The following is a 26,054-nucleotide window of genomic DNA, read 5'->3' as shown; positions in this document are numbered from 1 at the left end:
TAAGTTCTAGGGGACTGATGACCATAGCTGTTAAGTCCCTTAGTGCTCAGAGCCATTTGAACCATTTTTTGCTGCACTTAAATGGACTGGAAATGAGAAACCTTCTACTGCTGCACACTGGCACAGGAAGAACAAAGTAGAATTGAAAAACTGTTTTATTTTCGTGTGCCGATAGTCGGTTCTTTTTCCTCGAACAAAAAGTATGAGTTCTGCATAGAGCTATAGACGGATGTAATCATTACGTTTCCATTATATGAATGTGTGGAGTTTGTTATTTCGTACATGTCCGAAATAACAGGCACCACGTGGAATCCGTAGCTGAGATCCATTTTATGTGAACTGTAGGTGGAGTGGTAAGAATCGAAGGGAACTATTGATGTCAACTGCTTCGGGACTAGGTGTGGATGTGGGTCTGGCGATAGGGGTGCGCAGTCGACACAATTCCACTAAATACTGCCTTCAGGTGGCGCAATGGTTAACGCAACTGCTTAATAAGCATGAGTTCCCAGGTTCGATCCTAGTCCCGCACACTTTTTCACTCATCGCCGCTTATTCCGCGTAAAGTCCCGATGCAGCTGACATCAATAGTTCCTTACTTTTCCTTTTTGCTTTTTCTTTCTTTCCTCCCCCTCCACAATCAGCTTACATAAAATACCGTTTTATTTTTATAACGTAATATGCTGAGAAACCTAACTGTGATCAAGAGTTTGCTGGTTTGTTGTACCAAAAAATAAATACAAGTCTACACTGAGTGGAACAATGCGGCTGTTAGTATCATTTTTTGTTCCTGGAAACAAAGAAAAGTAATTAAAAGACACGTGAAGCAATTGCTTGTAAGGAAGCAACAACTCCATACTTTTAAAAAAGGGTACCTGAAAAGTACATAGTTTCTACTTCACACTTGGAACATACAACTGTTTTTCTGCTGTGTTTGCCACATGTGTATCTCTTACAATTGTTGCAGATTATTATTGTTTTGTCCACTTTGTTGTACTTTTCTGCCTTAGAACTGCTTTCACTAACACACAAATGATATCTATCTTTACTTCCATGAGCTTCCCTTGCACCGAAGTTCTGCTTGATTTTCCGTCCGAGAATACCCTCCGTACTTGAAATTACAGGCTTTCGCAGTCCTGTAATATTTGTAGCCCTTTCTTCAATGTATGGTTTCGCGAGCTGCAGTCCCAGTTCTTGAAGAAAAAGCCGTTGCTTATTAGGTTTTTTCTTATTCTAGTCCGAGAAGTTCAACAAAAATTGTGTATAACTGTTTATCGCTGCTATGTCGACAAGGGATAGAAAATAGGTTAATAAACATATTTGCTTTCCGTACTGCTTCACATTAATTCCATTGTGTTTAATCTTGAGTATGGCAATGTCGATGCAACATCGCTCCTCCCGATACCGCGTGAATTCCTCTTGTCTGCACCGAACCTCTTCATGCAGGATCTCGGCGGCGAGTGAAATGTTGAACAGAGAGGAGTGAATAAATATTGCTTCTCCAATAACTTTTCATAACACTTTTAATAAACGGTTGAAATACACATTTTTAACAATGATGGTACGACGGATTCAAGCATACGTCCATACGCTACCACTTCTCGAAACAAAAGGTTGAAGATATAGGAATTAATAAATTGAAGAGCTTTTCTCTTACTTTGTTTCATGCAGATATTTAACGATGTATCAAAACGTTATCCTTGCCACAAAACAATTCTTTAATTTACCTTCGGCGTCGTCGATACCTCATTCAGTTTACATATAGCGTATATATAAGAAAAGAAAAGAAAAAAAAATATGATTCAGTACAGAATCCAAAAATCTAGCGAAAATGTTGATAGACTCATCTACCTTGAATGTCAAAATCAATACAGCGTAGTCAATACCCATCACGTATATCATCTGAAACTTCATCCTACTTTCTCTAGCACTGTGTCAAGAGAGGAAAGCTGCCTTGCACAATATTGTGCACTTTCAGCTAAATGATACACTTTCAAACTCAGTAATAATATAAACCATGGATAACTGAGGAACATCTGCAGGTTTACAAGTTTTGGGCTTGCAGCCTAGGCAAGATCACTTCATGCATTATCGCTTTAGTTGCAGAGGTTACTATAGGACACTAAAGTTAGCAGTCCATGGCACGGATGAACTCATGCTCCGCTTATCAGTTGGCGCCAGCGCTGGTGATGCATTCTGCCATGGCAGAGCGCACACAAAACTACAAAATAGCTGAGTGCAGCACCACAATAGGGCGGTCGCATAAGAGAATCCCTGACAGCTTGAAGCACTGTTGCTTGCTTTCAGGTGTGAAGCGCCAATGGCTACAGGTGAAAACGATAGCCGTCTACAGTGCTGCCATAAGGAAGTTTACAAAATCGCATTACATTATTGATTGTGGTAGGTCCACAAACCTGCCGCGCCCAGTTGACTGCAGTTGTCAGGGATCAGTTTAGGCCGACTTATCTATACGAGTGGCTGTGTGTGACAGCAGAGAGCAGCCCGGCGCTGCAGAAGGAAGCAACAATAACTTGGAGCCAGCACCAGGAGTCGTGGGTAAGAGCAGCAGGCCGATCGTTTGCTTGTTACATCAAGCCATGGACCGAGCGCCGGCTGGTCTTCCTCACATCCTGGAGTGGATGGATCAGGGAGTTGGTTCAAATGGCTCTGAGCACTATGGGACTTAACTACTGAGGTCATAAGTCCCCTAGAACTTAGAACTACTTAAACCTAACTAACCTAAGGGCATCACACATATCCATGCCCGAGACAGGATTCGAACTTGCGACCGTAGCGGTCGCACGGTTCCAGATTGTAGCGCCTAGAACCGCTCGGCCACCTCGGCCGGCTCAGGGAGTTGGACAGTCAGTAGCAGCACCTGCGAACGTTGGCAGCTGGCAGCCAATGGTGGTGGCCAGGTGTGAATCGAGGATGGGGCAGCTGCTGCTACCGTGGAAACTGGAAGCTGACAGAGCGTCAGTGTCAGACGAATCGTGAAAAAAGCCAGTGAGGAAGCACAAGAACAAGCGAGTAACTGAGACTGGAGTCAGCTGGACAGTAAGAAGCAGACAGCAATGGAGGGAGCCTGGAGGAATCTGGGTCTGAGCTAGAAGTGACTTGATGTCAACGTGAGGCATCGGTTCATGTTCCCAGCGAGTAGTTGGTGCCTGGCGTCTTGGCTCCATGGAAGGGCATGATGATTAGAGTCAAGGAGATATTAAAAAATTTTCTGTTCTCTTGGACGGTGGTGTACAGGAGGGGAGTTGCGCTCGGCAGAAAACTTTGGCTCTGCAGATGCCTGTGACCAGATGTGTTTTAGCTTAAACTGTGGTAGTTATTATGTTGCCACAATGGTGGAGCCACTGCGTATCTAGTGTTGTTATCTGATATAAGTTTTAGTAAGAAAAGATTCTGTATTAACTTCTTTACCTTCCTGACTTCGAGTTTTCTGGGCTTGTTTGAATTACTGGTGTCACTTATTTTGTCCTGTGGTCAGCATTGCGTAGTCTGGTGCAGTGAGTCTTAATAATCTATTTCTTCTTTCTCTTGGTCATAAGTTGTATTTCTATTAGTTTTGGGACTTGGCGTGTTACCTCAAGTGGGTTTAATTTTGAATAATGTGTGCTGGGCGAGAGCCTTGCTTTATTGTCGTCCCTTCACGTTTGTGGAGTTTCTGGTGGTACGCTAATCTATTTTTAGTGCCCTCCTTGTCACTGTAAAGCTAAACTTATTTTGAAGTACAGGATTTTTCCCACTGTTGAAACTTCTTCATTTAAATGTGTGAATCTGTACTTAAATTGCTGCATGACTGAGAAGATGAAACTTCTACGTTATTTGATTCTGAAACAGCTGAGTAAAGCTGAACGTACTGAGCCTACTTTCTCTTTACTTTTTCTTATCATGCCAACACTGGCCCACAATATTCTATCGGAACGCAATCTGACTGCTCAAAAAAAAAAAAAAATAAAAAAATAAAAAAAAATATTACAACCTGACTTCAAATAATTAATACAAAAGAATGGCCCTCAATAAGAAGCAATCCTGACAATAACCTATACATTTCATTAAGCACTTACCTCACAAAAATCTTCATTACGCGAACTACTGCAATACAGCGAGCGTCAATACTGCCACCTAAATAAAAGATTCTAACTACTAAAGCCACTAACTACTAATAGGCATGTGGTTAGCAAAGGAAAGAATTTGTTACAAGCCAAATAATGTATTTTTTACCTTAATAATGTGACATCCAGTCCAAATACGAATATAAATCGTCATTGACGTCCAGTACAAAGATACATAATCATGAATAATTTCCAGTCTCCAAATCGGATACTTCCAGATCGTTAGCCTACGCTACCACTTCAGACCTCTACCCTCCATCAATGCTAACTTCTCACATTTAACATCCATCACTGCTGGCCGTTCACCTCCAACTGCCCAACAGAACTTCCATCACTGCTGGCGACTAACTTCCAACTGCCCGACAGCACTGGCGATTAACTTCCAAGGAGTCCGACCAGCCACAGAGTCCCTTACAAAAGTGCAGTCAGAGATCCAATGCAAAGTGCTACACAGCGCTGCCAACACAGGAGCACCCAACTTACGCTGTGTACGTGTACTAGAAATTAAATTAATATGTATTTGTAGATTGAGTGATGATCAGTTTCCTTGTGCTTTACCTTTACTCATGCGTTCTGATTTATTCAATTCTGTTTTGTTAGTAAATATGTTTAAAATTTGTTAAGTGTTACACACACACACACACATACACACACACACACACACACACACACAAACTCCAGCCACTCTCCATTCCTACCGTTCTCTATGCCACAATCAGTTGTGACTGAAGTGATAAAAATAACAAAGCTTTTATAGTGTTGAAAAATAAATAACTAAGAACACTGTAAATTTAAGCGGGTGTGTAGTATGTGTGTACACTCTTGGTAACATTTTTTGTGAAACAAGAAAGATAATGCAGTTAGTTACTAAACAGCGAAGAAAGAAATAATTCTCAGACGGAAGTTTGTGTGTTTAACACGTGAAATAGTTGAACCCATTGTCAGAACTTAGTTACAATTATATAACTTTTCGTCGCAGAGTCAATCTACACATAGCCGCATCGATTACAGAAAGCACATTTTACAAGTTGCATGAAAACAACCTATGTCACAGCCAATTTTGAGAATTCTCTATTTATTACTTTCTTTCATGCAAACGTTGGTTCTTGGCTAGGACGTTAACAGCATGACTCACTGTCTGTATCAAGTAATAACTACTATTGTTTCTCATTCACTAATATCACAGTTGCTTACAAGAACATTTACACTGAGAAATGCTTTTGCTTCAGCTCCCCCAGCAAGGCACTGTAATTACGATGAGGCACGCTGACGGAGCTTCAAAGTTTTGTAATCTGCTCATTCTTTGTTTCTTCTGTTGTAGCAGTTAACTCAGCATAGCTCTGGAAACACAGCAGAAGTTTGTGTCAAGCTACTTACATGTACTGACACAAATATCAATCTACAGCAGAAAATGCTCACCTCCTTAGCAACATTTTTTAACTGTTCCGCCATTGCAGTTCCCGTCTCTTCTACAAGCTTTGTCAGAAAACCACTTGGATTTTGCAACAAAATGTGAGGGTGATCGTATTCCTGAAGAAAGAAATTAGGGTTTTATAGTGACAGTAGTCATATTTGAAAAGCGTTATCCTAGAAACATGATTCAATATCAAGGATACCTAAGAAATTTCTCTGGTTGCAAATGATTCAAGAACCCATATTCAAACCTCTAACGGAAATGCAGCCACGTAACGTCTTTGACAATCGCCCAAAATTAGACCAGTGTACAAAGCACAAACGCAACAACGAAACGTTGTGGTGCTGCAGAGGAGGTTAGCTCTTCGTTTGTTGACTGGGACATGTTAATCCAAGACTAATGCACTAAAGAGCCAAAGAAACTGGTACACCTACTTAATAACGTGCAGGGCCCTGCAAACACACAGCAGGGCCGCAGTACGGCGTAGCATGGACTCGACTAATGTCTGAAGTAGTGCTGGAGGGAAATGATACCATGGATCCTGCAGGGCTGTCCATAAATCAGGTAAGAGTACGAGGGGGTGGAGATCTCTTCTGAACAGCATGTTGCAAGGCATGCCAGATATGCTCAATAATGTTCATGTCTGGGGATTTTGGCGGCCAGCGGAAGTGTTTAAACTCAGAGGAGCGTTCCTGGAGCCAATCTGTAGCAATTCTGTATGTGTGGGGTGTCGCATTTTCCTGTTGGAATTGCCCAAGTCCGTCGGAATGCACAATGGACAAGAATCAATGCAGGTGATCAGACAGGCTGCTTACGTATGTGTCACCTGTCAGAGCCGCATGTAGACGTATCGGGGGTCCCATATCACTCCAACTGCACTCGCCCCACACCATTACACAGCCTCCACCAACTTGAAAACTCCCCTGCTGACATGCAGGGTCCATGGATTCATGAGGTTGTCTCCATACTCGTAAAGCTTTGTGTCATGAAGTCATCAAAGGTACACGAGTGGGCCTTCGGCTCCGAAAGCTCATATCGATGATTTTTCGATGAGTGGTTCGTACGCTGACACTTGTTGATTGCCCAGCATTGAAATCTGCAGCAATTAGAAGAAGGGTTGCACTTCTGTCACGCTGAACGATTCTCTTCAGTTGTCGTTTGTCCCGTTCTTGCAGGATCTTTTTCCGGCCTCAGCGATGTCGGAGGTTTGATACTTTACCGGATGCCTGATATTCATGGTACATTCGTGAAATGGTCTTACGGGAAAATCCCCACTTCATCGCTACCTAGGAGATGCGGTGTCCCATCTCACGTGCGCCGACAATAACGCCATGTTCAAACTCACTTCCATTTTCATAACCTGCAATTGCAGCAGCGGTTATCGATCTAACAACTGCGCCAGACACTTGTCGTCTTATAGAGGCGTTGCCGACCGCAGCGTCGTATTCTGCCTGCTTACATATCCCTATATTTGAATAAGCATGCCTATACCAGTTTCTATGGCGCTTCAATGTATCAATAGGCGAGAAGGCTGCATTATTTTCACTTAGAGCGGATCCAGTTTATTTTACGTGCGGGCTAGGGCAACACTATAGTGGTGTTGGACAAGCAGGATTGCGTTCGAAGAATGGAGTATCTACTGTCTGGTTTAGCGTATCGCAGAATCGGCGTTAATCGTACAAAAAGTGTAGGAAGACCAACAGTCTCCTGAAGGAAAGTTCCTCGTCGCAGGAGACCATCACAAGTCTTTTATTGTAGTGGCCTCTGAAGATCCATGAGAAAGGTGCTCCTCTTAGGCCAACTGCAACATTGGTGCTTCGACATATCGTTTAGTAAAACACCTTACTACTCTGTTCAGCCAGCTAGTTTCGTCGCTGTAAGCATCACATAAAGCACTATGTGGATTTCTTACGTCGATTAGAGGGATTGCAATGGAATGACTCCTGGCTCTCGTTCCACTGTCTGATTTGTTATTATTAATTGAGCTTAGGTTCGGCGTTGAATTGACGATATGTGTTGGCTTCCACTTAATTTCTATTCACTGACGAGTACTTTGAACAGACGGATGCAGTTGTGATGGGAAGCTCGTTGTCACTTATTATTGCGAATTTGTTTATGGAAGACATCGAGGAATGTCCCTTGGAGTCTGCAGCATTGAGACCTGCATTTTTTTTCAGTTATCTAGAAGTATACTTTTCTTGTTTGGCTTCATGGTATCGAGAACTTAAACAGCTTTTTAGATCTTCTGAATTCAAATCACGCAAATATTTGTTTCACGAGATAGGTGGAAAAGAAAACCTTCCCCTCCTTGACGTGTCGATCAGGAGGAAGGTGTACGGTACGTTGGGATAAGCCGTTTATAGGAAGCCAAATTACAACAATTTGTGTCTATAGGCCGATATTTGTCATCATCATGCTCAACGTGAAGGGGTACCTCGTATCTTGGTTCATAGGTCCCTTGTCATCTCTGTCGCTGACAGTTTGTCAGGTGAGTATCTACTGTCTGGTTTAGCGTATCGCAGAATCGGCGCTAATCGTACAAAAAGTGTAGAAAGACCAACAGTCTCCTGAAGTAAAGTTCCTTGTCGCAGGAGATCATCACAAGTCTTTTATTGTGTCTTTGCTTCTGTGGTGGCACTAGTATTTACGGTGTGTGTGCGTGCGTGCGTGTGTGTGTTTTATCTTTCGCTATTTCCCTGTATTCTCTCGTCAGAATGGTTACAGTAAAAGATCAGATGTGAATTGGGCTATTGACCAACTGGGCCTTGGGTGAATAATGGTAATACCAAGGTTGCACCAAAGTCTACGGACTTTGTGTCTTACGCAGGAAGTATTTCCAACTCGATTGATCGTGCTTTGTGGAAATCGCTTGTAAAAGGCGTCTTTTAGCACCATCTAAGATTAGATCTCTTATAAGATCTGTAAAGGACGATATTGGTTTGAGTAAGGCGACTGTGCATCGTTTTCCTTGTAGTTGAGGTACATCGTACGAGGTGCATTCAAGTTCTAAGGCCTCCGATTTTTTTTCTAATTAACTACTCACCCGAAATCGATGAAACTGGCGTTACTTCTCGACGTAATCGCCCTGCAGACGTACACATTTTTCACAACGCTGACGTCATGATTCCATGGCAGCGGCGAAGGCTTCTTTAGGAGTCTGTTTTGACCACTGGAAAATCGCTGAGGCAATAGCAGCACGGCTGGTGAATGTGCGGCCACGGAGAGTGTCTTTCATTGTTGGAAAAAGCCAAAAGTCACTAGGAGACAGGTCAGGTGAGTAGGGAGCATGAGGAATCACTTCAAAGTTGTTATCACGAAGAAACTGTTGCGTAACGTTAGCTCTATGTGCGGGTGCGTTGTCTTGGTGAAACAGCACACGCGCAGCCCTTCCCGGACGTTTTTGTTGCAGTGCAGGAAGGAATTTGTTCTTCAAAACATTTTAGTAGGATGCACTTGTTACCGTAGTGTCCTTTGGAACGCAATGGGTAAGGATTACGCCCTCGCTGTCCCAGAACATGGACACCATCATTTTTTCAGCACTGGCGGTTACCCGAAATTTTTTTGGTGGTGGTGAATCTGTGTGCTTCCATTGAGCTGACTGGCGCTTTGTTTCTGGATTGAAAAATGGCATCCACGTCTCATCCATTGTCACAACCGACGAAAAGAAAGTCCCATTCATGCTGTCGTTGCGCGTCAACATTGCTTGGCAACATGCCACACGGGCAGCCATGTGGTCGTCCGTCAGCATTCGCGGCACCCACCTGGATGACACTTCTCGCATTTTCAGGTCGTCATGCAGGATTGTGTGCACAGAACGCACAGAAATGCCAACTCTGGAGGCGATCTGTTCAACAGTCATTCGGCGATCCCCCGAAACAATTCTCTCCACTTTCTCGATCATGTCGTCAGAGCGGCTTGTGCGAGCCCGAGGTTGTTTCGGTTTGTTGTCACACGATGTTCTGCCTTCATTAAACTGTCGCACCCACGAACGCACTTTCAACACATCGATAACTCCATCACCATATGTGTCCTTCAACTGTCGATGAATTTCAATTGGTTTCACACCACGCAAATTCAGAAAACGAATGATTGCACGCTGTTCAAGTAAGGAAAACGTCGCCATTTTAAGTATTTAAAACAGTTCTCATTCTCGCCGCTGGCGGTAAAATTCCATCTGCCGTACGGTGCTGCCATTTCTAGGACGTATTTGCAATGAACGCGGCCTCATTTTAAAACAATGCGCATGTTTCTATCTCTTTGCAGTCTGGAGAAAAAAAATCGGAGGCCTTAGAACTTGAATGCACCTCGTATATTGGTCAGACCATCAGGACTGTGGAAGACCGGTGTACAGAGCGCAGGCGTCACACACTTTTACAACAGCCGAACAAATCTTCCTACTGTAGAACATTGTCTTGGCACGGTAGTCTTACGGAGTAAAGTAATATAGAGATCCAGGCATGAACTTTCAGCTTTTGGGATAGCGTCGGTATGGAAGCAGTTGAAATTAAATTAACTAGTGACCTTGTAAATATAGATGGACGTTTTTGCTTAAATTCTGCGTGGAATCGTGGTCATTCCCTTTTCAAAAAACAGAGAGACGAAGTCAATGCTACCTCACCTGCTGGTTATTAATATTCAATATCGGTAACTTCTGACATCAGTCATCTTTGCTTCTGTGGTGGCACTAGTATTCACAGTGTGTGTGCGTGTGTGCGTGCGCGCGTGTGTGTGTGTGTTTTATCTTTCGCTATTTCCCTGTATGCTCTACAAACCGAGCATGTAAATACTTTTGCATCGCGCTTGCTTGCTGCATTTGTACCTTGAAAATGACAGGTTGTGCACCTGTCGAAATATCGGAGGTTGTTGAAGACGTCACCAGCTGCATTCCCTTAAGTTATCTGAATATTTCATACACCGGGGGAAACTCATGTTCCATGACGACTATATGCTTCACAATGGTCATACGGTCGTCAAAAACACAACTGACTGAAAAATACACTAGTGTCCACAATAAAAGCAAGAAATGGGTATTACGCGAGGTTGGGTTTATTTTACCACGAAACAGTATAAACAGATGATAGTAAAGTAGAAGCAAGGTAAAGAATACAGAACATAAATAACTGCTATACACAAAACGTTAAACAAAAATGTTCTTCGTTTTCCAATTTACTGGATTTGCTCACACATTCCGACAACTGGGTAATGTACTTAGTACGGACTGTGAGCACGTCTCGCAACAATACAAGCCCGACGATGACAGGGCATGGTGTGAATGATGTCATCACTCTCATGTTGAGGCTATAACGCCCATTCTTCCTCGAGAGCTGCTCACAAGTCTTGAAGAGTGGTTGATTTATGCTGATGAGTTGCAACCCGTCTCCCTAGTGCATCCCAAATGTTCTATGGGATTCAAATCGGGAGAGCGAGCAGTCTACGCCATGAGTACAACACTTTCCGTCTCCAAGAAAACATCAACCCCCTGTTCTGTATGAGATCGAGCGTTATCGTCCATCAATACGAATTCTGCATCCGCCTCTCCTCGCAACAACTGCAGATGAGAGTCCCAAGATTTCGTCACGATACTTTATAGTAGTTAAACCTTGCCAATTCATGCGTACAATTTCACGAAGAGGAGTTCGAGTGGTCCACATAATCCCTGCCCACACCATTAGGGATCCTCCTTGATATCTGTGTCTTTCCACAATGCTTGAGTCCCGAAATCCAGTTCCTCGTTCCTAACAGATGCGAATGCTTGGAGAATCACTACCAGACCAAATCGGGCCTTTCTGTGAAAAGAACACTGGTCCGCAGACCATCGTCCAGGTGGTGCGTCGGCGACTCCACTCTAGACGCTCCCTTCTGTGAAGGGTACACATACAGCAAGTCTCCGACAACAAAGGCCACCCTGCCGAAGCCTTCTGTACACCGTTTGCCTCGGTACAACACGTCCAGTGGATGCTGCGAGGTCAAATGCCAGTTGTCGTGCAGTACTAAGGCGGTACCGTCGTCCCCTTGACGCCAAACAACACTCCTCTCTTTCTGATATCACAGGTCGGTCGGCTCTGCCCTGGTCTTCGGGATACTGTTTCGGTCTCTATTAAATGTCGCCACATCCGTGAAACAATAGAACGATTCACATTAAAGCATCGGGCCTCATCAGTTTGCAACTGTCCTACTTTCATTCTCTCCACCGCAGAGAGTCTGATAGGCGTCTTCTTTGTGCCATATCGTCCTGTCTGTGGCTGTACACACAGCACGCACTACACCGTTTGATAGGTGCCCTGACGTCGTCGTTGCCGTGGTTATCCGTTGACCGGAATGCCACCTTCCATGCAGAACACGATTGTACGAACATCTGTCGAAAGTTTGTATGATTACACCATGAATTACACACAAGACGGGGAAATAGCGGTTTGTTGCATTAATTTTGGACATCACTGTACATTCATCAGGTCATTATGCCGCAGTTGACAGTTTTCTTTGATTTTTTATTGTCATGACGTTGACAGTAACATGGCATCCAAGAAAAACAGCGAAGTCTGTAACACTTATTTATGCTGGTCTATGGTTCAAATTTCCTGGTTGCAAAAACCAAATAAAAATTCCAACTCACAACATTATCTTTTGCCCTATAATCTAAGCCACCTATAGTTGTTTTATGTAATGGCTAAAGGGTTGAGTGAGCCAGAACTTCAACCGACTCATTGAGGATGTAAGTGACATTTATTTCTCACTGACGAGAATCACAGTAAATAGTTGGTTGTTTGCGTTTGGTCCATACTAGTCAGATTTTCAACGGGATTGCTGTGCCGATGGAGTCCGAGATTTTTAAATTCAACACATACGAAATCAGCATAAGTCTTCTAGTTTAGATAACTGCTGGATTTTGGTCTACTGATGCACGTTCAAAGACAGCGCGCAAAGCTAGTACCTAGTCTGTTGTCACAACTTTCAATTCTGAGCCGCCGTCCACCCGAGCATGAGTCCATTTCGTAATCAGTACTTAAAGCCGTACAGGGGAACTTGTCATTTAGATGAGTTAAAGTATCAACAACTCTTGTAACTTGGAAATGCTGTGCTGTTGACGCTGGCAATTTTTTACATTAAAAAATCACGCCGAAGTTTGCCTCCGTATGCAATTATCCAGAATTTCATATTGCAAATAGAAAGGGAAATTTAATACATATCTTGAGAGTGTGTGGTCTATCGTCTTTCAAAAAGAAAATGAACTATCTGCTGTGTTTTCGTTAATGTTAGGTTTATGAATAATTCTTGTACTACAGAGCAAGTTTACCCTAAATGAAGTAAAGTAACAGGAACTTTCGGGAATTGTGTTAAGTGGAACATATGTTAGTTAAAAAGCTACTTTTTCTAAAAAGTAGAGCTTACCACCATAGTCCCTGCGTCCATCACGAGGACTCTGTCAGAATCCATTATGGTGTTAAGTCTGTGGGCTATCGTCAGCACTGTACAGTGTTTGAACTTCCTGCGGATTGTAGCCTGAATGAGAGCATCAGTCCTGCAACATAAGTTAGCATAATTTATGTGTAACAGATGTATTGAGTCGCTGACGTTCTGCCTACTGAAAGCTGTAGATACGTCCTCATATAGAGTTAATAATGTGTATTAGTTTGGATGATAACAGTGTGTATTATTCGCTTTTTTATGTTTGTGAGATACACATTGTAGGTAATGCGAGGCGTTAACAGGTGGTGTTCAGTTGATACTGACGCATCTGCGCTTATAGTTTTAGTAATTTTGAGTGAGTTTTCTATCGTATAAGGCAGCTAGGAAGAGCTGGTACTGAAATACTAGATAAACGTTTGATTTACGATCGTCCAGTTCTACACTGCAAACTTCCTTCAGTTTCAGGAAGTCTACAGTGTAGAATATATTAAAGATAAGTAAGGCTACTTGTGATTTCCGCTACCTATTTCATAACGTTTTAAAACTGAAGAAGCAGCTTACAAAACTTCGCCAAATTTGGATAAATAAATTAAAGACATTGTCAACAAGGTATTCCAGTGCAGTTATTGTAGCATGACCTCTTTCAAAAGCCACATAAATAATATTACTCGGCAGATCAAGATGACTCACGAACTGCGTTATTCGCAACAAAAGTTGAAACTAACGCCACCTCTCTTCTTCTCTTTTCCTCGGATTTGCGTGTGATATTACTAGTGATAAGAGGACGGAAACATCTATCGCTGAATCAGTTTCAAACAAGCCAGCTTGCTCGTCCCTATACGGTATTCGCCACAACTCCGCTCTCAGCGAGCAAACTGCTGTCGCTAATTTCAATTTCCGCCGCTACCGTTATTACAACTATCGGTGCAAGGCTATGCGCTACGGGTTTCAGGTTCTTAGAAATTCATTCCGTGCCTTATCTCCAAGCTGTCTTCTGTCATTGTCCGTATCTACTTGTCCCTGTTTTAAATGGCGTACAGTTCCTGCGCAGTGTTAAGCCAGGGTTTGGACTGCGTAGCCAATGTACTCGACATCGTGTTATCGTGGGATTTCCTGCGCTTCTACCTGCCATAGAACGAGGCTGTCTTTCACGTGATGATTTTTACACGTAGCACGTTTCTGACCTGTGAAATTTTCTCGCCCTTTACCTTGAAAGGTCTCTGTTGGATTCCTTTCATGTTAATTTCTTAAATCTGTTGTCATTTACGGCATAAATTCCTCTTCTAAATTTACTGTGGTGTTTCTGACTATCTGGGAGGAGACTGAGCAGTGAAACGTGTTGCTTTTACACATAAACAAGAACGATCTGTCACACTACTACACTTTAAAACACAGTTTATATGTAATTCATGTCACACAGTCTCATACGGAACCTACATCCGCTTTCTTTTATATACTGTATATGATAAGATACTGTCATGCCCCTTCCCTTCTGTGTGAAAGAATGAATGAGCAAATGTATTTCTAGTTGCATGCTTGATGGTAGCAGACAAGCCTGTCTGCTAGAGAACAGTAGGAACAACGTCGGAACAGGTAGCTACGCTTTCTAGAAGCAGAGAGGTTTCTATTCTTTGTATGGTCCTGTCCGTCCCTTGTCATGTTGGTATAGGGAGCTGCCTCTCTGGTCACTTCCGTTTGTATTTGTGAAGCACGATCGGTAGGAGCCCAGCAGGTCAGTCTGTCCATGGCGAGCGTCTGAGGTGGTAAGATCTCCAGCTAAGCGCGTCTCTGCTAAGTACGTAGTACAATGGATTTCTTAAGTTCACCCTAACTGAAAATTTAATCACCTTTATTTCAGGTTTAGCTCTAAAATATCTAATGTTATCTTAAATTGCAACACAGTGTATTTCGAGTGTGAAGTTCAGAATATATTCCAGTAGTTGCTTTGTCACTACTTTGTGTGTTGATCAGTAACTCTAACTAAGATCATCAATCTTAAATGCGAATGTGCGTGAGATTATAACGTCTCGTCTTGACAATATTTTTCAATATAGCAACTTTTCTTTATGTTCAACCCACGTGGGGTGTACTTTGTGAGACCAGTACCACGTGCTTATACAATTGTTTGACCCATCAGGTTAATAATAAGACGATAGTAACCAGTTCGAGGTTCTTCTATAGTAAATTGCTTTTCGATGTAATTTATTTTAATTATCAAAATTATTGTGGAGTTATACTCTTTGTGTAAACCAAGTTGACCACGTGAAGCATGTGGTGTAAGCATCAAAGTAGCCCTCGGATATTCTTTTCGGGAAGATTTCACAGAGAGTTAGTATGAATTTAGTATACCAGTGTGTGGTAATTTCATGACGGACAGGATTGCGCTACGAACGTAACTTCTTTGGGTGAAAATTGAATCGGTTGGTAGTGGTTAATTTCCTCTTGCATATGTTTCAACGTTCTTTGTGTGTTATTTTATGAATGCAGTGTTGTATGCAGTCTCCCAATCTTGGCTCCATATTTGATGTGTTACGTAAGATTACAAACTCACATTTTCACAATGCTAAATAAAGCACCAGTTTAGTTATGAATCAAGTTTAATATGCTGAAATTTCAATGTTAAAATAAATTTCCAAATATAAACTGATTTATTTCTTTTTATTTAAATTCTCTTTTATATATATATATATATATATATATATTATATATATATATATATATATATATATATATATATCACTGGTTGTCGTATGTCTATTAAAAGATTATGGTGAATGTTAGTCTTGTTGGGAATTTGGTGAGCTAGACTGGATACCTGGTGAAACAGTTGCGCAGTAATGCAAGGTTAACTTCCCCAGACAGCTCACAGCATTTAAACCGCTTTTATTGTCCATCAGCACCGCTTTCATAACAAATTAATGCAACAACATTACAACCTATCTACGTTACGACACAGCATGATTTTTACATTTGTTGCCGCAGTTTCCGGCATATTTTCTGTGTTTTTGTTGCCGTTTCTTCGTCACACAGCAAGTCACCTGCAACTGTATGAGTGGCTGTTTGCATACAAATAATGCCCAATACATAGGACAAACAAGCAGAAAGTTCCGAACAAGGTACACAGAGTATATGAGATCTCTGTCGAGTGAAAGCATATTTTCCGCTTTCGCAGAACACATAAAGAATGAAAAGCACAACCCCACTAATATCTAAACTGATCTACACTATCTGAAACACACCAACAGTCTATACCGAAAAGTGATAATACAATAAAATTACTACGTGCAAAAGGCTATAATGGAAGCGAAAAACTTTAATAAACGGAAATCAACACTTTGCAGCAACACATTGTTTAGCACTCTAAGAGGACTGACACACACACACACACACACACACACACACACACACACAATACACACATGCGCGTGCGCACACACACGCACATGCCCACACACACCACAAACAAATCCACTACCCCATGACACAGAAACATAAATAAGGGACACAAGTCGTCTGAACTCCCGCTACAATTTTCAAAACCTTTTCGCAATATGCGTTACATTCTTGCCACACACGCGAACAGCAACATGGCGTAATGTTTTGGACTACGAACAAGGTGCAGAAGTTGTGTTTTTCTACGTTTAAAAGCAGCTGAAAGTCGTCCAACAAATGTGAGTACATGACAAACTACGTAACAACCTAGTACACACCAAAAATATATCCACAACTCTACCGCAAATCCAATAATATAACGCTGACAGACGTAAGTTCTCTTTTTCACATTTGTTTAGTAACAGCCACTCATACACTTGCAGATAACGTGCTGTACACCGAAGAAACGGCAACAAAACCACGGAAAACACGCCTGAAACTGCGGCAACAAACGTAAAATCGATGCTGTGACATAACTTAAATAAGGCGTTATGAAACGATTCACAGAACACAATATTTTGGAACCAAACAGTACACAGGTAATACTGTTTTAAATGTTTATAAGTATGCTATTTTTTGCATGTTTTAGGATTGAAAAACTCCTGATGATGGCAATACTGTCGCTGAAACTAGTTTGGGAATAAATAAATAAAAATCAAGTGTTTTGCATCAAGGTGGACCCACAATTCCGTATTTCTGACGGAGCCGCAACCTCACCTCTACTATCACCGCTTTGCCATAATCAACGTGAAGTCATCAAAGAGATTATTTCAGTTTTGGAAACAGTTGAAAATAGGATGGAGCGAAGTTGGGACTGCGTGCAGGATGATCGATGACAGTGAACCCAAGGCGTCGGATTGTTGCAAATATCGCAGAGCTCGTTTGTGATCTGGCATTGTCATGCTGAAGAAGAGGGCGCTACACATGTACAAAAACTTTCCGAATTCGAAACTCGATTACAGCACGCTGTTCCTCTTGCACCGGTATAGTTCCGTAACACAGCGCCATGTTACACGCTACAATTTGGAAACCACTAGTGACAGAACGTCAGTGAAGCGGGAAAGTCGACCTCGTAATATGTGTGACATGTCATCGATAATGAGCACAGAATAAACAAATTGGAAAGGTTATTTTAGACTACGCTCTTATACATTACTTAGCCATCAAGATTTCATCCACGTTGGTAATGAATGAAAAGGTGTTCAGGAGTCTCACATTATGTTACCTTGTTAGACAATTTACGGACATACTCACTCTGGGTCGACATTGGCGGTTGCTTCATCGAGCACCAGGATCCTGTTGTTCCTGAGTATGGCCCTCGCCAGACACAGCAGCTGCCTCTGGCCCACGCTGAAGTTACTGCCGCCCTCCGTCACCTGGAAGTCCAGCGTCTGTATACTGGATTTGAGCTCCACCTGTGAAATTACGGTGTAGGAGCAAATAAACGCGTCAGCTATAAGGTGTGAGTTAGTGTTGGACTTGTATCGAATCTCACTCATTTATTAAAACAAAAAAGGTGTAAACAATGTCTTTCAATTAAACAAATTTTAATAGAATTTCTTCTAAAAAGGATGAAAATGTGGGGGCTTTCTCTATGCAGTTTCGTCTACAGTTAGAGATGAATTTGGATCGAAACTAGCAGCTTTCAACCATTACATTAGGTCACATGCTAAATAATATCAAACCATTTCGATTTTCACACGAACTTCAAGAGCTCTGATAGATGGAAAGTGTCAATCAAACAAGAAAAGGCTGAAAGGTGAAAGAAATATACGGAATGGTTTTACAGTGAAAAGGAGCTTGACGACAGTACTGCGGAAAGATAAAAGGAAATGGCTGAAAATGAGATAGGGGACTGATATCGTGAGGAGAATGCCCGAATGATGTAAATCAGAAGAAGGCACTTGGGCTGTAAGACATTTCTTCAGAATTAATAAGATCCTTGGGAGAACCCAGAATAGCAAAACTGTTCCATGTGGTATATAGTCTACATGGAACATGTGAAATACCCTCGTACTTACAGAAGAATACATCAATCTCAATACTGACCAGGCAGGGGCCGACAGCTTTGAGTATTACCGAATCATCAGTTACAAAACACAAAAAAAATTATCTACAGAAGTTTTAAACATGGCTACATACGGCTCAAACGAAGGGGAGAGGTCGTCGTGGGGCAAGATGAGTGTTTGTTCCGCAAAAATGACTGAATACGCCAAGCGACAGACATTACGACCTACCGTGGAGGACAGGATTAAGAAATGCCAATCAACTGTTATGTAGATTGAGAAACAGCTTTTGACTATGTTCACTGGAATACACTCTTTGAAACTATAATCTTGTCAGGGGTAAAATACAGGGAGCGAAAGCCAATCTACAACTTGTACAGAATGCAGTTATGAGTCCAAGGATATGAAAAGGAGGCAGTAACTGAGAATTGAGTGAGACAGGATTGCTGTCAATCCTTCTTGTCACTAGTTTTGTACATGAATGAATCATAGAAGAAACTGGTAGTCTTTTTTGAAAAAGACTGGATGTTCAGGGAGAGGGAATAAAACCTTTAAGATTTACCGATCTCATTGCAGTGGTGTCACACGACAAAGGACCTCGCAGATCAGTTGAATGAAATACATGCTGCCTTAAAAATAGGTTGTAAAATTAACGTCAACAAAGCTAAAAAAAAGGGGCTAATGGACTACAGTGGTGATGCTGAAGGGATTAAATTAAGAAATAAGACTCTAAAAGTACTGTTATTTTGTTATCATATTGATTGATGATTGCCGAAGTAGAGAGCATATGATAAGCACAGTGGTAATAACAAGAAAAGCGTTTCTGAAAAAAAAAGTTAAAAGTTTTGACATAAATATAAAATTTTGTGGAATTATTTAGGGTGCAGCCTTAACCAAAGTGAAACGTGGACTATAAATAGTACCGACAAGAACGAATAGCTTTTGAACTGTAGTATTACAGAACAATGCTGAAGATTGTATGGGAATATCGAGTAGATCTGAAAAGGTAGTGCGTCGAAATCGGGTAAAAGAGTTGGATTAAAACAAAGGATAGATTGATAGAACCCACCAAGAATAAATGAATAATTAATGTGGTAATGAAGGGAATTTAGGGTAAGCAGGTTCAGATGAATGTAGTGCAAGGTTTATGCAGAGATGAAGAGGGACGCTGCTTCAGTTTATACTTCGGACTCAAGACCACAACCATAGAAGCACGAGATATAAGTAACACGTGACCCAGGTTTGCGAGTCAAGTCATATGAATATCTTAAATTTCTCAAGTGAACTTACAAGAACGCAGTTTACAGGCTACAAACCTACGCATATTCTTTAGTACAATGGTTCAAATGGCTCTGAGCACTATGGGACTCAACTGCTGTGGTCATAAGTCCCCTAGAACTTAGAACTACTTAAACCTAACTAACCTAAGGACATCACACACATCCATGCCCGAGGCAGGATTCGAACCTGCGACCGTAGCGGTCGTACGGTTCCAGACTGTAGCGCCTTTAACCGCTCGGCCACTCCGGCCGGCTTATTCTTTAGTAAACGCGGAACAGAATTATGGGAATATCGCTTTGATAATCCATTAAGTCAGTAAACGATGAATCATCGACGTCAGATCAGCCACTTGCGATCAGCTGTTGTGTAAAGTTCCCCACCCATGATGATCTTCGGATGTATGCATATTCTTAGTTACTACGTTCATCAGCACCATCAGTGAGTTATTTAGAACACATTACATCTACACCTACATCATACTCCGCAAGCCACCTAATCATGTGTGGCGGAGCGTACTTTCGGTATCACTATCTGATCCCTCCAACTCTGTTCTACTCGTGAATAGTGCGTGGGAAGAATGATTGTCGGTAAGCCTCTGTATTGTCCCTAATTTATCGAATTTTCTCCTCATGGTCAATATGGGAGATGTACGTGGGGGGGGGGGGGGGGAAGTAATATGTTGTCCAACTTCTCCTGTAAAGAGCTGTGACGAAATTTCAATAGTAAATCTCTCCGTGATGCACAACGCCTCTCTTGTAACGTCTGCCAGTGGAGTGTAGCATCTCCGTAACGCCCTCTCGACAGTTAAGCGATCCCGTGACGAAACGCGCCGGTCTTCGTTGGATCTTCTCTACCTCCTCTATGTCCTACCTGATGTGGATCCCAGAGAGATGAACAATATTGAAGAATCCGGCGAAAAAGCGCCTTATAACCCACTTCCTTCGTGGATGTGCTACATTTACTTAAGATTCTTCCGATGAATCTGAGTCTGGTGTCTGCTTTTCCCACTATCTATTTTATGTAGTCATCCAGTTAAGGGCGCTCTGGATAGTTACGCCTAGATGTTTTACGCAGACGCTGCCTCCAGGTGTTTGTCATCAATAGTGTGGGTGTAGCTGTACAGTAGTGGATTTCTTTTCCTATATATGCGCAATACGTTACATTTATTTACGTTCAGGGTCAACAACCAATCATCAATTCTCTGCAGGTTGTTCTGCAAATTCTTACTATCTTCTGGCGTTGCTACTTTAGTATAAACAACTGCATACTTCTTTTTCAGTACTTCTGGATGGTGTTCGTCTAATATTGTTGTCAAAAACATCATTCTGTTTCAGTTTTCATTCGTATCGAGTTCTCCTGTGATCTAAAACTTACGTTCCATGAATATCCGCGTGATGTTTCCTTCTAGTTTCTATGCCCACGAAACATCTGGTAGTTAGCTACGCAACACCTCGGAAGATAATTTTTTCCTGATTTTTACTTTTTTGTAGTGTTAGTGCGTGTTAGTGCTTTTTACAATAGATTACCATCACGTGGAATAAATGTGGATGTTGTTGTAGGTCATTACATGAGAAACATGTCAGGAATGTGGGCAGGTGATTAATTGGGGTGAAGAGGCCATTAAGTATCTGATGAGTATCCACTGTGGACTTATAGATTATGAAACCGAGACAAGACAATCGTGGAACAGGGATTTTTATTCCCCAGACAGAATTAAAGACAGTGTCTTTTTCAGTTAGATAGGTTGGAGGGGGAAGGAGAAAATGGGAACTGGACTAGATAATAAGTAATAAACAAAGTAAAAACCTCTGAAGTCATATTTGAAATTCTGGTTAGAAAACATGTTTGACTTGTTACCTGAAACAGGAAAGAGCCTCAGCTATTTTTTGAGGAAAGTGAAGAGCAACAGACTCGTAGGAACAACTTTAAGGCTAGGACAGTAGGAAAGGCAAGTAGAAAGAAAAGGGTTCTGCTCTTCGATAGTTTCACTGAAGGGCTGCAGACTGAATTCTACAAGAAAAGCTAAGTGTAGAAGCTTAGGCAGGTGACAAAGAAGGTCAGGTATAAATAGTAGGAGGAGCAGGATATAGTCTGGCTAGCAACATGAGTATGCTATTCAATGTGGCATGGAGGGCATAGGAGCAGCAGAAGCAGCAGCAGCACACATCGTATGGGGTTTGACCAGCCCTGGGCTAACAGAGCTGTCACCCATGTAAACAAAAATCTAAGTGGGTTGCTTTTCAATTAAACAAAGTCTCGTACATCTGCTGTTCCTGTTGCTGCAATTGGGAGACAGGATTACGTAAAGCATGGCCTGTACCTGAATATCAGGAGAAGGACAGGTTAGTTGGGCACTTGCACACAGTGTAAGGGGGACTGGAAGCACACAGGGCACAATTCCTGTGACTGCTAGCGTCAGAGGAGCACATTTTTTTTTTAGGTTAGAATCAGGTTACAGATAGACAGCCTTGAAAGAGTTAAGAATAGAACAAGACCATAATGTATGTAACAGTTAACAAAAATAAGTTCAGTATCTTTCATCAGAAGATTAGACAATGAGAAACAAGGCGGATGAGATTCTTAAGTGTCTAGAAAATGTGGGAAATCCTGAGGTGATCAATTTTCGGTGCCTCTGTAGAGTCGTTTTCATGTAGAGTGAGTAGCGAATAAGGAGCATCGTAAGATACGTAAATGTTGGACACAAAGTCAAAAATATTGATACAAGCAGTCGTTACCTAGCCAACGGTCTTGCCGCAGTGGTAACACCTGTTCCCGTCAAATCACTGGAATTAAGCACTGTTGGGCTTGGCGAGCACTAGGATGGATGACTGCCCGGGTGTGCCGAGCGCCGTTGGCAAGTGGGCTGCACTCAGCCCTTGCGAGGCCAATTGAGGAACTACTTGTCGTCTCTCATAATCAGGCAAACTGCCAATGGTCCGCTTCTTCCCAACAAGTTATTTCAACGACGCGACTAGGTGTCTTCATCGGGTGTTTCCAGTCTCAGGAAAAACCTGATGAAGACGCTGAGTGATGGCGTCGAAATATCGTGTTGGGAATAATCGGACCATTGGCAGTACGCCTGATTCTATGAGATGACAACGAATCGCAGGGAAAGTCCAAGAAATTTTAGAGGAGCCATTTGACTGAGAAGTAGCGGCTCTGATTACGAAAACTGACAACGACCGGGAGAGCGGTGTGCTGCTCACGTCCCCTCCGTATCCGCATCCTGTGACGCCTATCGGCCTTGGCTAACAAGTCGGTCGATCGGTAGAGTTGGACCATCCAAGACCAATTCAGATGCAGTTTTTGTGTTTATCGGAAGCTAGAGCATGTGCTTGTGAGCTGTTACTGCAGAATACTTTTCCTGTAATTGTAGCAGTCTACAGATCCCCTCTAAGAACTTCAAGCTACTTGTGTGAGCCCTAGATACGTCATTGAGCTACTTGTCAGGCAAGAAGAAATTTTGATTTCTGAAGACTTAAATGTAGTTTTCTTAAATGCGTTGCACAGCAAATTCAATTTCCGGGTACGCAATAAATGTTGAAAGTTATTACGTGCGGCAGGCGGCAGGGAATCGAAGCCGGCTCAACCGTCGTCTTACAACCCGTTTCTGGCACACGCATAGAGTGCAGTGTTGCAGAAGGTAGGCCGCCGCACGTATTACATTTCCACAGCGAGGCGAGCTGAAATCAAGAAGCGCAAACGGCACAGTATGACCGCACCTCACGCGTCATTCTGCGAGCCTTGCACTACGGAGCCATGACAAGTAACTGCCGAACTTAGCCGCTCCATGGCGTCCTAGCACTGACGGGAAGTGCGAAGGCAAGGAGAAGTGACAATAATTTAGGCGCCGCTGACACGTACAAATATGAGGACTAATGGCCGCATCACTGGCCGCAGGGACATTAAGTCCACCTTAAAAAAATGGTTCAAATGGCTCTGAGCACTATGCGACTTAACTTCCAAGGTCATCAGTCGCCTAGAACTTAGAACTAATTAAACCTAACTAACCTAAGGACAGCACACACATCCATGCTCGAGGCAGGATTCGAACCTGCTACCGGAGCGGTCGCTCGGCTCCAGACTGTAGCGCCTAGAACCGCACGGCCACTCCGGCCGGCTAAGTCCACCTTAAATACGACCGTTTGCGAGGCCCCAGATTCAATGTCTGGTCATCCCATCTGCATCTCTAGTTCTGACAGAATGACAGTCTCGCCAGTTACAGAGTAACTTGACTGACAACTCATTAAGTGCTGCCAGCTGCCGAGAGAAGTTTTCGCCTCCAAGACCACAGCCAGATGGCTGAAGTGGGACTTAATCACTGCAGGCTGCCACTGCTGTTTGGCCACTGCCGTGTTTGGAGAAGATATGGGCGAGTCGGAGCCTCACTCTGGTGAAGGGCCTTAGCAAGCGACTGCAGACTACCGTTTACAGCCTGTGGGGTGAGACATCTGAGTACCGCCTCCCTGGCAGTATCTTGTACTGCCCCACTGGCTGTACATTGTGTTGCTGATTTGAGTCTTGGGTTTCCACCTTCACAACAGCTGCGGCCCGTTTGGTATCTGCGTACAGAACCATTTTGAAAGGCGCCGGGCGGGCCGCATTAGCTGCCGCTGAACTACGGTAGCCTTGCGCCTACAGACCCCTCTCGCAGCCACCTGCACGACACCGCCGCTGGGTCCTGACCTGCCCAATAGCCGTAGCCGACGAAGCACTGTGTCCGGATTCCTTGCCGCACTCTAGTGTGCGAATCACCACGTCTTCTTTCAAGCCGTACTGTAAATTAGAAGTAATGAATGTAATTCTAGAGAACGGTGTTTCATTGCCGCCTTAGGGCATATGTCATCCACACCAGCTCCCAATTCTGTCTCACGCACTAGCAGCATCAGTCACCTCCTGACCCGCTCAGCTCCCACATCCACTACAAATCCTGACCTGAGGTGTGACCGCTACAAAAGATTCTGATAAGTAAATTGAACTGGAAGCGTTACTTGGCTGATTCAGTCGGGTTTGAGTGGTAAAATCCCAACTCGTGTGCAGCAAGACAACAGGATAGCATTTTTATGGACAATGCTCCGGCTGAAACAATTTTTACCCATTGTTAATGGACTCTCTGATCATAATGCGCAATTAAAGGTAGTAAACAATGTAGCACCTTACAGCTCTGAGGCTTGTTCACACAAAACACTGAAGTTGTTGAATGAGGCCAGAGTACAGTGTTATAAGAACAAAATAAGAGATGTAGTACCAGTATGGGTTGAGATATACATAGAACGAAATGACAAAGTGGAATTCAATTCATTTCACAACAAATTTGTGTCAATATTTCTAAGTAGATTTTCTAAAAATTTTCCTTTAATTCCATCAAGAAAACAATTACCCCATGGCTATATAAAAAGATTGGCATTTTATGAAAGAGGCAAAGGGTAATTTATGTAGAGATTAGAATAAGTCAAGATCCTACGTTACTTGCAATCTGCAAAAAATACTGTAATATTTTATGGAAAGAGATTAAAACGTCCAAAACTTAGCATGTTCTGGTCGAAATTAATAATTCAGATATTAAAACTGCGTGGGGTATTGTGTAATGGGAGGCAAGACAACCAGTCAGTGTACAAGATACCACAACAATTAAATTAATTTACAATTTTATAACTAACAATTCACAATTTCAAGTACTTTTGACAAACACTTTATAAATATAACGGCAAAAATGAGATTAAATGATTCAGTTGAAAATACGAGCGATTTTTTAAAAATGTCAGTCCACGCTTTAGGCAACTAAATGCTATGGTCGCAGGTTCGAATCCTGCCTCCGGCATGGATGTGTGTGATGTCCTTAGGTTAGCTGGGTTTAAGTAGTTCTACGTCTAGGGGACTGATGACCTCATATGTTAAGTCCCGTAGTGCTTAGAGCGATTTTTAGGCAACTAAAAGTAGCACCAACATCATTCACTCAAATTAATAGAATTATAAAAATTCTAAACAACAAATGGTCATAAGGCATTTTATTCGCGAAAAAACTGCTCCAGTTGCTGTTAAGAACTTCTTTCAGTCCATTACTAGTTTCAGCAGTTGTTTTAGGCCATATTCACGTAGTTTTGAAATGTCAAATGTAAAAACAGAGGACTGCTGCAGTTCCATGTGATTCCACTTTTGTACATCAGAGGAGGTAATTGACTGGGATGGCCCATCCACAGCAACTATTTTACGCTTATGTTAAATCAGAAAGCTATTTTAGTCTTTTACTTGTAAAACATGCACTTTGGAATTTCCTAAGATGTCAAGACATAAACGTCTTAAGCCCAAAGAATATTTATAATGTAGTAAATAATAAAGTCATTAGAGGCTTAATGTTCACACACCCCTATCTCTCGCGGTATCATTGGGTAC

The 26,054-nt window shown here is 42.4% G+C and overlaps 1 protein-coding gene and 1 pseudogene across 1 annotated transcript in view; one reads left to right on the top strand and one right to left on the bottom strand.

Annotated features, from left to right (window-relative positions):
* Positions 1-5,391: 5,391 nt before the first annotated feature.
* The window catches only part of LOC124775459 (ATP-binding cassette sub-family C member 4-like), a 260,610-nt gene continuing 239,947 nt past the window's right edge, over positions 5,392-26,054 (bottom strand). The window contains exons 21-24 of the mRNA XM_047250292.1: positions 17,629-17,789; positions 12,925-13,054; positions 5,541-5,651; positions 5,392-5,461 (exon numbers count right to left, since the gene is read on the bottom strand). Of these exons, the coding sequence (XP_047106248.1) occupies positions 5,399-5,461; positions 5,541-5,651; positions 12,925-13,054; positions 17,629-17,789 (465 nt within the window). The 3' untranslated portion in view covers positions 5,392-5,398. The remainder of the gene's footprint in view (positions 5,462-5,540; positions 5,652-12,924; positions 13,055-17,628; positions 17,790-26,054) is intronic.
* LOC124778097 lies at positions 22,400-22,518 on the top strand (annotated as a pseudogene).

This window comes from Schistocerca piceifrons, chromosome 2 (assembly GCF_021461385.2).
Source record: "Schistocerca piceifrons isolate TAMUIC-IGC-003096 chromosome 2, iqSchPice1.1, whole genome shotgun sequence".
Taxonomy (NCBI): domain Eukaryota; kingdom Metazoa; phylum Arthropoda; class Insecta; order Orthoptera; family Acrididae; genus Schistocerca; species Schistocerca piceifrons.
The sequence above is the reverse complement of the archived record's forward strand: the minus strand, read 5'-3'. Positions and strand labels throughout refer to the sequence as shown.